The sequence below is a fragment of the Diadema antillarum genome, unplaced genomic scaffold (assembly GCF_040938485.1).
Source record: "Diadema antillarum isolate AM-2024a unplaced genomic scaffold, OU_Dant_1.0 seq00000803_RagTag, whole genome shotgun sequence".
NCBI lineage: Eukaryota > Metazoa > Echinodermata > Echinoidea > Diadematoida > Diadematidae > Diadema > Diadema antillarum.
This window is the reverse complement of record NW_027271685.1, coordinates 419,449-432,648: the sequence shown is the minus strand read 5'-3', so window position 1 is coordinate 432,648 and position 13,200 is coordinate 419,449. Positions and strand designations below refer to the sequence as shown.

The following is a 13,200-nucleotide window of genomic DNA, read 5'->3' as shown; positions in this document are numbered from 1 at the left end:
TCACTTCATACTGAGGCATCATACCTAGCAAATTAAAGAAGGGAGAACAAAGATATAAATATATTTAATGTTTTGTTGTTTTTGTTTTTTAAAAGAGAACTTTTCCTCTTGATTATTGATGCTACCATTCCCACCCACAACCATCCTTTAACCCTTTCTGTGCCAGGAGACTTTTGACAGTGTGTATGAAGCTATGGGGTTTTCTGTGCCAATCGGCAAAGGAGTAGCACAAAGCAGATTAAACTGCGACTTACCCGATGACGTAGTTCATGCAGACGACGTATTGCGCCACATTGTTGGTGTTGTAGATAATGGTGGCCTTGGTTTGCATCCACACCCACTCACCCAGCTTGCCAAGAAAGCGGTAGTACTTGCTCATGCTACTGCCCTTGACAATCACTGCTCCAAAAGAAGGTGGGGGCGGGAAGGAGAGAGGAAAGCATTGTTAAAATTGTAACATTGATGAAGAAGCAGAGAGTAAAATGTTACATGGCATACTATGTAAAATCGATAAAGAGCAAAGTATAAACATTGCATTGACAAAGATGAAACTACCATTGTTACAGTCACAAAGAGAAGAAAGCAACAGTGGTTTCACTGAATATATCAATATCATCTGCTTGATTTCCTTTCACATCTATCTGGAGTGAAATGAACAAAAAACAACACAAAACCTGGGTATGTGTCTAAATCTGTCAATATAACAAAATCATTAAATTCAACGCCTTCACACAGTCCCACAGTTTTAATCAAATTAAGATATTAATTGTCATAGATTAGGTTTGAAAATGTTTTTTAAAAATGCAGTTTGTCTCACACTTTATCTAATTGTTTTTCAGTATGTAATTTGTGCACTCCGCTGAGCAGCTGTTAACAAATTTGATTGGTCCATTCGGGGAAATTCCCTTACGAGATACCTACTCTGGCATTTTGCTCAAACTTGCGTAACATATGGAACAAAATCTGCTTGCATTGATCTGTTATGTATCTGGTGCCCTTGACACATGAGTAAAACAGAAAAACACAAAACAAGATAGGATATGCAGTCCATTAATCAATCATGCCAACTAATGAGAGAACATGCTGTTAAAATGACTAAAGTTTGTGCTAAGTTTTTAAGAGGCATATACATATCCTCCGAAAAGAGATTCATCAATGCATGGACAGCAGCAAAACGAGAGGTAGCTAAGGAAGTTCTGAGCAAATACTGATATTACTACAACCACTGAATGGGTGGTGGGTAACCATTTAAGAGCTCCAGTGGGCATGTTTTATCATACCCTGATCTCTTGTTTGTCCATGAAATCTTACAAATTTCACATTCTACTGAAAAAACAAAACAAAAAAGAAACCACTTTCTTCTTTAAATCAGGTCAAGTCTTATGAAGAGTATTTTGGTCTTCATACAACACATCCTACACAGACAAAGTTGCTCTTGTCATCCAGCTTTGTTTGGGGAAAATCATAGTTTTTAGTCTTTTGTGTTCAGAGCAAATAATTATGCATCACTGAACTCCTGGTAGGCAGCTCATCATGTAATCACTTACATCATAGTATCTGAATCATACCTTATATGATTCATGAATAACATAGCTATTTGAATGCAATCAGTTCATACGTTCTTGCTTCAGTTGCCTCTAAGTGGGAAACATCTTGCATACATTTGGAGGTGTGGTGGAAGGGGAGTGGAGATAGGGAAAGGTGTGGGGGGAAGGAGGGGGGGGAAGGAGGGAGGGGGAGGGTGGGAGGGAGAGAATTTAAGGGGGCAGTGACTGAATGGGAGAAGGGGGGCCAAAGGCAAGGCCAGTTAGGATCAATCAAGATCAGGCTGCGGCAATTAAGCGATTAGGTCGTTTCCCACTCAATTGTCATCAATCATTCAGCGACGATCGCCCCTACGAGAAAAACTGACAGACACAGGCAGCAACTTGACAGAGGAACAATCCTCCACTCGTCTCCCACGTGATTCACGGCAGCAGGGGAAAGCCGACCTTGATATATAAACAGGTAGCATCATTATTTTCTATCTCTCCCTCACCTCCCACCCCTCTCCCCCCCGACCCCCTTCTCCCAAAAGTCTGTGGAATAATCAAGCGGCTTTCCTGACATTGTCCCCTCGCAGTGTTTTTATTGTGCCAGCTATCAAAGACACGAGGCTGCCCCATTTTGCATGTGACAACCCCCACCTGGCTCTATCGAGCCCCTACTGAAGACCTGATACATGATTATTCACCCCTGCACTGCCGACCCTGACCCACTTAAAACAAATTTAGAACCAAACCGCCATGCACTTGCTTTAAAGACTCTGGAAGATGCTTCCTGACCAATTTCTGTGCATTAGCATATTCAATGCCAAACATTCATGTGTTACCTCTTCGAACACTGCAGAAAAATTATGACGGTATGATCATCAATCTTCCTCTCATTTTCTCAGAACATGGGAGGATATATGGTTTCTCTGATTGTGCCTTCCCCGGTAAAAATAATAAATTTCTCTTACGTTTTCAATCTAAGCGAAAGGGTGCAGCATGACCTCGAAATAAATGCAGCTTGCTTGCTCTTTCACAATGGTTACCACTTCTGAATGAGCCACTCCTGTACATCGTTTCAACAAAGGGATGCACTTTTTATTTCTAAGTGATATTCTATGAAAAAGGACATTGTACCCTCCTGCATGCTACTTTTACGCAGCATGAGCACAGACTATTTCCAGAGCCGAAATATTTGGGTAATGCTAATGCAGAGAGGCTTGACATGCACGTAAATGATGATAGCGTTATTAAAGAGCAAGGTCGCCCTTTCCAACGAGCCAGCCCATTTGGCGCGTAGCAGGAAAGACACAATCATTTTTTTTTCTGCTCATCATACAGCCAATTAACGACTTTTGTTGCACCAGTCAGGACAGCGAGCACGCGGCGTCAACCAACGTACACTCTCACAGACCAACATCTTCTCTTCCCTTATCCCAGTCTATCTTAACGATGCCACTTGGACCTAGAATTGTAAGACTATGTTCCTACATCTTACATATCCCATGGTTGCTTGGAGACCATTGGGGTTCCACAGCAGACCTTTCAACCAGCTTCCTCCATCCTTCTCTTCCCCCTGCCTCTCCTCATGACTATCTTCAATGCACCTAATCAACAGGTCTTTTTTCTTTCTTTCTTTCTTTTTGTGAATTCATGGGGACAAATCATAAAAAGGGAGTGACAAACTGACAATCTTTTTTTTTTTTCAGGCTTTCAGCTACAATAATTTTTAGCCCGTGGTAGTCAAATTACTCCTTTTTCAGGATCTTTGTTGAGGCAAAAGAAAGACTACAGCGGGAGTTGGGAAAATTAATTCAATGAAGCTCATAGAGACTGCCCCCTTTAAGAAGGTCATAACCTGAATCACCTGTGTTGCAAGGCTGTATAACAGAGCAATGACGTAAATGTTTTCTTTTTTTTTTGAGGAACTGTTTTCCCATTCATGTTTACATCAGGAGATCCAAATCGGCTGCTATGGGGCCTGTTGCGAGTCAGAGATGATATCCACTCCAACTGAGTACTAAATGATTATTTCTCATCACACAGAATCCCCCCCCCCCTTTTATCTATTTATCATTACTATGATTATTTATTTTTTTTTTTGCTTTTCTAGCCTTGACTGAAAGAAATGAGCCTATAAAGTGGGGGAATAAAGGTTTATGAGGCCTTCGTGATGAGGTCATAATGATGGCCATATGCCAGTGACTGTAGCGTGCATCCCTTTAAAATACTAATACTTTGGAAAATAGGCAGTGAAAGTGTTAACATATGCAAGTGGTGGAGGGGGGGGGGCTAAAAGAAACTTTCCTAAAATTTGTATGGTGTTGGATCATACAAAAAAACAGACACAATGTAGCATTGCAGCACATTAATTCCTCTTGTTATAGTATTGTAGTGCCATCACATCCTAACAAAATCGGTGACGCATTTTGTGAGTGCGCCGAAGGATAATTTTAGCGGACAAATAAAGGGGTCTGGCGGGCTAAACTTAGCCTGCCTAGCACAGGATATTACAAATAGGAAATGCAAATTTATGCATACCACCTTCACTCAAATTGTCTCCAAAATTCTCGGAGGAAGATGTCAATCTACTTACTTTCATTTGATCAAGTCTCCAGTTCTTTATCACCCAACATGATCATGGCAGTTACTTAAAAAATCACAAAATTTCTATCCTTTTAAATTTTGCTTATTTGTTTTACCTACTTCATTCCACAGTGTTCCTTTTCATCCCTCTAATTCCCTCTTCACATTCTTTGAGATCCTATTTCATCCCAAACATTCTGATTTTATACCATCCCCACTCTGATTTTACGAAATATCATCTTTCTCAATTCAGATCCACATGCATCAACTCCCCCATACCTACATGTATTGTCTAGTATCCAATTTTCCCTTGGCACACAGACTGAAAACAAGCTGGGGGAGAAGTGGGGGAAGGTGTCCCCCTTTAAGAGCAGAAAGGCATAACTTCAAATTTTTTCATAGCAGTGAGAAATGCCCTTCTTGTTGTCACCCGATGACACTCTGCTCTCCTAGCACAGTAGAGATAACATTTATTAAATGCCAGACAGACGCCTCGAGTTCTGCAGTTGCACTTGAGGAGGACCGATTCATACTCACGTTTGCTGTGGCAGTCGCTAACTTTCCTGGCGTCCATGGGGTTGTGGAACTGATAGGCCGTCTTGCCAATCACCTCGTGTGGTTCATAGCCGACTAGAGTAATGATCCTGATCAGAAACATTCAAAATGAAGGTTAGCGCTGGCTGCAAACATTCCAACAATTTTTTGCATAAAGATTAAAAAAAAAATACCAGAAAATAGAAGAGAATTCTGGCAAGACTGTATATGAATGCACCTTTATGGCCATTCTACCAATTGACTGCCAGAGGGTCATTATTGACATACACTCTGTGCATTGTTAATGACTTTCTGGCTCTCAGAGATGAGGATTGTCACAGGATTTTATTTCGATGAGTTTTTACCATGACATCTCCATCCCTATAACAAAATGATTGATTTATGTTTGATGCCCCTCTCCCTCCCCTCCCCCCCCAAAAAAAAAAGAAACCTCCATGTTTTGTGCTAAGAACCATTGACTGCCAAATATATGTTAGCTTCTGTTTGTTTTACGTTTATTCTGGCTTGGCTTGGCTACCTTAAGGGAAGAAAAGGTGGTGGGTATGCATGGGATCAGGAGAAAAGATGTTGGTTAGGAGAAGGATTTGCTATCTACATAAGATGTTAGTCACTTTTCCCACAGGGTTTTGACAGCAAGGGGGGTAAAAAAAAACCCAACAACTTTTGATGCCATCTTTTTTTCCCCCCTGCTTGTGGTGGATTGGCTTTAATCCCACGACACAAGTGTGGTGGAGCGCATAGAAACAAGCCCTTGTTAGCGTTCCCGTCACTTAATCCGAACATCAGGATGTACCTAAGAAACCCCTCCCCCCACCCCCACCCACACAACACACATACACACGCACTCACGATGGGCCACGTGATTTTTTTCGGGCAGCTGAGTCATCGCGCTTCTCAAAATCAGAGGCTTAGGGAACTGTCAGAACACTCTGTTATCTCAATCTGCGCTAAACGGGCCATCCATGTTAGTTAGGGGTGAGAAAAGTTTCCGTGGGAAGGCCACTGCTATTCGTGATCAATGCGCAATTTGATGTGTGTGTTTTAAGGCAATTATACACACACATGCATATAATAACACAAGTGTGTGTGCGGGTATATATATATATATATATATATATATATATATATATATATATATATATATATATATATATATATATATATATATACATATGATACATATATATTATACACATATACAGTATGAATAAATGTAAATTGAAAATAGAGATAAAGTTGTAGATGTAAATAAGAACATATATATATGTCCTTGAATTAAAGTAATTATAGATAAAGATTCAGTTGTACATGTAAACGAAAAAAATATATATATATATTTCAATTTTTGTATTCATTATATGCAAAGAGAAAATATAGACCTTGCATTCTCTTTCTACTTTGCCAGGCAGTGGAATTACATTGTATCTGTTTTCATTGAGGAGCGACATACTGGTAACCTTGATTTGACATATTATGATGATGAATAAATTCAAACAAAAAAGAAATCAAAAAATCTTGAGACCACTTGTGGTTTAGAACTTTCATCTCCCTTAATTTGTGTCTTATTCCATGAAGAGATTTTTCCAAAGACTTTGTACCACTTTTTCAAGACACAGTTGATAATTTGTGGACTGAGAATTACACAATGCAAAACACATCTTTGGTTGTCTTGGTTATAGCCAAGCTATGCTATGACAAACACAATGGATTTTGATAGGTTAATGGGCTACTACACAGATGCTGCTATCACTGCAAGTTGCCATGGTTACTGGTCCCCCCGATGGGAGACGGGCTGCCAGAGTACATGGGTCCTCCGGGGAGAGGAGCAAGCATTCTTGGGAGATTTACGGTACCTGGGATCGCAGAAGGTGAAGCTCATGTCGAGAGCGTGCCGGCTCATGAACATGTTGCCGTCCATGCGGATCTCGAGGATGGGCTGCGGCTGGATGGGTCGACAGAGACAGATCAGCCCCTCCACGCAGTACCCCTTGCTGTTGTTCGATCCCTTCAGCTTGAGACGACCGGTGAAGTTCACCACCTGCTCTCGACGCAACCGCGTTGATCGAGCGGGAAGGGAGGATATTACGGGAGAAACCACAACAAACTTTCAGAATCAGCTGTTTGAGGGGCTATACTTAATACATTAAATATGCAAACAAAGCATGCAAACTATAGAGTCAGTGCAATGTTCACTTTAGAATGAGTAACTCACGAAAGAAGCTGCCTCAAACAGCATCAATGATGAACACATATGAGTCAAAGTGTGCTCCTACTTCCACAATGTTATCTTTCATTATTCACTCATCCTTGCGACCTGAACTACATTTGCAAACTTACCAGAAATTACATACTTTCCTCTAGGTAACTTTACATTCTATTTTTTTTTCTTAAATTGGGTGGGGAGTGAGCTACATAAGTAGACCCTTATTTGTTGACCTTTCGTGTTTTGAATTCCCCTTTTTGTCAAAGATTATGTGGCCATGAATCTCCCACACATAATATGAACACATGCCTACGACCATCCATCTGTCAAAAAGCCTCAAATTGGCAACATGACCATGAGTTAACAGGGATCTCCAGTGAGCACATTGCAGCAATAACCCTCTCAGCAAGGAAAGTGTACACACACAAACACACACACAAACACACACACACACACACACACTCACACACACACAGACACACACAGACACACACAGACACACACAGTTACACATTCACCCATGCATAAATACACAATGCTTTCAATAAAAATGACCTATACGCCTAAATCCCCCAACTGTGTATGCATTTCTAGATCGACTCCCGCTACCATCGGCCTCAGAAGGTGGGGGGGGGGGGGGGGGGGGGAGAAAAAAAGGTGAATAATGACCAAGGTGCTATATTTCTCAGCAGGGCAGGATGGCCGCTGTATATGCTTTCTATGCTTGGCCCGATTATAAACACAGAGGGTCCCAAGACAACCAAGAATGAAGAATCTTTGAGAGGAAAAAAAAATGATAACAGCATGAGATTAATGTTAGCACCTAGCAACAGCCCTGAATCTTGGTGGGGGGGGGGGGGGGTAGATAAAGCAGTGCTTCCTCACTTTTATTCAGGGATCTCTGGCAGCTGGAAATGACAAAAAGATGCCTAAATATCAGCTGTGCCATTATATCTTTAAAAAAGATTGTTTAGAACCAATGTATTCATCATAAGGCAGCTTTCAGCATCAGCACACAGTAAAGCAGTGATGGCATGATCATATGTCATCATGTTATACTGCATTTAAAGAAGACATTTTTGAAGGATAAAAATGGGGAACAAGGAAGTATCTCAGACAAAAGTATTCCTCTTGTAACATGCTATGGTTTGCAATTCATCATTTTGCTTCTGACTTCTGCAAATTTTATTTGAAATATACACATGATTTTGAAATGTGCATTCCATTCCTGCAACATGGAATTTATGGCACTCTGAAAGCACTGTCTTTTAGAATATATACAAATTACTCTGTACATGAATGAGTGTGATTAAGAAGCACAATAATGACAGTTTACCACAGAAGTTCCATACTGCTGCTTGTGAGACAAAAATTTCCTTGTTTATCATTGAATAATGACCATGACCTTTGGTTTGATGGTAAGGAGAAACCTGGCCATACACACAACTGGGATTAAACAGAGGGCAAAAGAACACAAAGACAATCTGGTGCTTATGCCTTTTTCTGTTGACTAAATCTAATTGAATCTTTCACACATTTAGATATGCGCATTCGATCCTAAATGGGGCTGCAGAGCTAGAAGGAAGGGGGAGGTATATGCTGTCGGTAGCGACGAAACCAGCTTGATTGGGGCTGCAGGACCTATTTCCTTTCGTCTTCCTGTTGTTTGTCTAAAAATCTCGTCAACAACACTGCACAAATCATAGATCACATTTTTTTTTCATTCCAATACAGTGCTTTTCTCTCTTCTCTAACACTCCCTTTTATATTCTTTCTCTCTCTCCCTAGCTCGCTCTCTCTCTCTCTTTTGGCAACTTCTTGTTACGAGCTTTACCAAAGTGCATGGCGTGACCCCTGGTGCTTCCCCATTCCCGACCATTCATTTATGGTGTAATTAGACCAAGTTTCAGCGGGATGGAGGGGAAACCCTTAATTTAGCTCTCAAATGAAACTGAATGACCAAGTCCTGACCCCCTCATAATTGACGTTGACATATAGCAGAGAATTTTTCTACCTGGTTAAGTAATATATGCAATATATGCATATACGTCTATTAAAGCAACAAAACTGACACAGACAAGCATACACATATGCATATATATATATATATATTCACATTCAAACACACACAACACACATATATAAATGTAACATATAACAAGAGGGAGAGAGAGCAGGGCAAAAAGAGATATGTGCACACTACTGTAAAAGTGGACATTTTCGCACGAGTAATTTTTCGCACTCGGCCAGGCAAGATGGATTTTGAGTGTTTTTAATTCCGCGGAAACAGGACATTAGTTACTGGAACATATGGCATGCAAAAATATTTGCATGCTTTTATTTTCGCGCTAGCGTCTGGTTGCGCGAAATGCACGAAAATTTCAACACCGTGAAAATGTCCACTTTTACAGTATATGTGTAAAAGAGTCCACTTTTATAACTATTAAAACGTTAAGAATTTTTGCAGATTACAGGACTTGCGCACACCTTTTTATTCCACGATAGGACAGGTCTTACTTTTCTGATGGCCTTTCTCATGAATGAAATATGTGAACAATACCAAGTATCTCTCAGAAGGAAAAGTGCGTTAATGAAAAAAAAATATATATATCTTTACATATCTCTCTCTTTTACATTTCATTCTAATGAGAACAGTGACAGGTGAAGATGAGTCAATGTGTATCACTATTGCCATATGGCTAGATGGGTTCAACCTTAGCCAATCAAAGTCCCTAATTATCCCATCCCTTTAAAGCACTTTCTAGCATCAGTTGTAAACAGAACCTTCACTTTTTCATCAGTTTCTCTTTTGGCTGACGTAACTGCAGATCTCCATGAACTGGCTTCCACGAAGAACATACTTATCAACTGAGGAGTGAAAAAAAATGCCCCCCCCCCCCCGACAAATCCAAACAAAACAAAAACTAATGGGGAAAAACTGAGATGAAACAATATTTTCTGCTATTCTGTTGCTCGTCAATGGTCAACTTCAGAGGGAGCAAAATCAGCGTGAGGATCAGCTGGCATTGCGGGATCCCTGATCAACGGTCATTTTGCCGCTGCCCAACGCAGACACATTTGATGGCCACAGGCCAATAAAGGAGTACTCTGGAGTTTCTTGAATGACATAGATCCTCAAACATCATTCCCTATACGCTTTCACTGAAATCCTCATTTCAATGCACTGCCCTCCGCATTTGCAAAATTTTTGCTTTCTCTCATAAATTTGTCTTGCCCTTCTGAAAATATTACTACGTATTCATATCTGAATATGGGTCTAGGGCAATTACCCCATGGGAAATCACACCTGACCCTGACCCTGACCCTGACCCCAACCCTGAACTTTATCCTAACCCTAACCCAAACTCTAACCCTAAACCTAACCCTAACCGTAATCCTTACTCTAACCTTATCGCTAACCAGTATTTAGCAGGGGGGGGGGGGGGGGGGTTAATTGTCCTTGGGGGGGGGGGGGTAATTGCCCTGATTTGCTGAATATAATACACCCCCCAAAAAAAAAACACATACATTTCTTTCTAGCTGAACATGCTTATATTTCTCCTCTTTTACAATCTTCACCTTATCTCTCTCACACTATGTCACTGTGTGTATGTGTTTGATACATTCTGTGTGTGTGTTGTGTATGTGTGTGTGTGTGTACGTGTGTGTGTGTGTGTGTGTGTGTGTGTGTGTGTGTGTGTGGGTGTATTTCCAGGTATATATCGGAATGATCGGATAATTCATTCTATTTCCTCTCTTCTGTTTGATATCTGCCTTAAAATGAATTGAATGATTATTCTTGTTTTATGGATTATGGATTATGTCTCATAACTGTAGGAATATCTACATGATTTATGACAGATGTTATGTAGAATGTGTGTAATTTTTTTTTTGAATTATTATATTCTCAAAGGAAATGGAATTGATAAAAAGATCACTGAAAACAAAAAATATATATATCCACTCTCTCTCTCTCTCACTCTCACACTTCTATCTCTATCTCTCCCTCTATCCACATCAGTGGAAAGTGATAATTTCCTCCGACAAATCAATGAGCCAGTAGCCACTGGCAATTCCTTGATGAGGGTAGTCGGACAAAAAACAGCAACAGCAGGAGTGTTGATGGACATTGTTTTGACAACTACCATTAAACGTGACTACTCTCCACAAGAATTCACCTCTAAATGGTGACAGCAAGAGCGTAACACATGCAATAAATCTATGTATCTTTATAAAATACAGCTTTCCCTATGAAACAAACGTGTTTTTGTTTCGACAATCACCAATTTTCTGTGTTTATATCTTACATTCGTATCTGCCTATCTATACTGAATGCCCTGAAAGACAATCTACACAGAGATTCTGATATTATTGTAGCAAGGAAACAAAAGAAATGTGATAGAGCCTGCATAAAGGCAAACACTGGGGAGACTGTACACATTGCTTATTAAACTGATAGTTTGGAAACAGTAAAGATACTGTAAAAGTTCTCCCGTGGGTGTCACTCAATGGCAGCTACCATGAACACAGCCATTGCCACCCGAAAGATTGTATTGAGGACTATGCATATTGTTCTATCTTACCAAAGACTAATACCTCCTATGACATTTCAGGAAAATAAGATTTATTTGAATGTTGCTCAACCAAATAAACAAATGAACAAACAAACAAAGAATCAGGACCATTACCTAGTGTTTACATATCCCTGACAGACACCTTTCTAGGAGAGGAAAGGAAAATGAGGTAAGAAGTACACATACTCCAGCGAGAAAAGGAAAATATCAACCTGTTTTTGTATCTAAAGTTTCCAGGTAGTGCACTCAACAAGCTCTATTTTGTAACTGTGATTTCTGTGGTAACAAATTGTCAGAAACACAAATATCATATTCCCAAAGGCAGCCACATAAAACGAGAAAAAGAAAACAATAATGTGAAGCAGTTTACTCCAGAAGGTTTTGCAATGGACAGACTGATAAACCAACCTTTAAATTGATTCTTACTTGCCTCCTTCACAGTTTCTTGACAGGCTTATCTGCCCCCCTCCTCCTCCCCCATGAAAACAAAAATTCATACGTACCCTGTAACCGATGACTTTTCCTTTACCGCCGATAGATCGTCGAGACACAACAGACTTCATACGCAGGAAGAAGTTTCGGTCCTGGATGTAATCAGTGACGCCTGGACTCTCATCCTTAATTTCTGCCAAAAAGTGAAGTTCCATCAAAACAGTGACTACACCAGTGATCTTAAATTCTTAGTACTAACCCGTTGAGGACGGGCTGATTTTGCTACAACATGCATTTCCCATAGATACCTGCCCTAGTATACCTTGGATTCGTCCTAACGGGTTAACCATAAATAGACTTGTTGCCATATCATGGCAGTAAATTTTCATTCTGCCCAGGAATACAAACACGGAAATCTCTTTCAGAGTAAAGACCATGGAAGGGCAATGTTGTAAAAATTGGGTCTGCAGTAGAGACTAGCTTTGAGACAAAGACACTGCCATGATATCCAGAATACACACACCAACATATCAACAGCAACCAACAATATTGTGCAATGTAAAAACAAAACAAAACAACAAAACATGATATAACAAAAATTAATGCAACTTAACATGGCATGTGCAATGGAATATGATATTAGGTGGGTTACTTCTATGTTCTCAGTAATGTGACATTTTGTGTCATAACTGTACCATAATCAAAATGTAGGAATGGATCAAATATTGACATTCAATGTAATGGCAAGCACTCTTCAGGTCCCTCCTTGTTGGTTACTTTGTTGAAGACCACAATCCCCCAGAGTTTAAGGGATCATTTTCGAGGAAGTATGACACATCCAAAGAGAAGCCTTATACCTTCACAACACATTCTGAAAAAAATGCTCATTTGGATTCCATGAAATGGACAGGGGGGACCCATTCCAAATAGTACGGTGTATTAAAGGCAATCCTAATCTCTCACAAGCATCTGCAGTAGAGAATACCGCGTACAGAAGGCAGTAACAAGGAAGGACAGGGTCTCGGTTCTAAAGAGCTCATGAAGAACTAACTCGCTCATCAAACAGGCAAAGACAGATATTAATTCTCTCTATCACCTTGGGACTCCCCCCCCCAAAATCCTTACTCGCTTCGTCAAAGAAGTTGATGTTCATGGCCGTGGGCGAGTCGTCCAGCTTCTCCATGCCGTAGCCCTTGAAGGTCTGGTGGCCGGGAAACTGGACCACGAACTGCTTGGCCAGCTCCTTCTGGTCATCTGGGTGGATGAAGTCCATGATGCTGTGACCGATCATGTCGTACTGGAGGGAGGAAGGGGTGGGGAG

General features: G+C 40.5%; 1 protein-coding gene across 1 annotated transcript in view; it reads right to left on the bottom strand.

Annotated features, from left to right (window-relative positions):
• LOC139739541 (uncharacterized) overlaps positions 1-13,200 on the bottom strand; it is a 187,551-nt gene that overhangs the window by 4,092 nt on the left and 170,259 nt on the right. The window contains exons 6-10 of the mRNA XM_071650139.1: positions 13,005-13,176; positions 11,951-12,072; positions 6,524-6,708; positions 4,653-4,759; positions 255-399 (exon numbers count right to left, since the gene is read on the bottom strand). Of these exons, the coding sequence (XP_071506240.1) occupies positions 255-399; positions 4,653-4,759; positions 6,524-6,708; positions 11,951-12,072; positions 13,005-13,176 (731 nt within the window). The remainder of the gene's footprint in view (positions 1-254; positions 400-4,652; positions 4,760-6,523; positions 6,709-11,950; positions 12,073-13,004; positions 13,177-13,200) is intronic.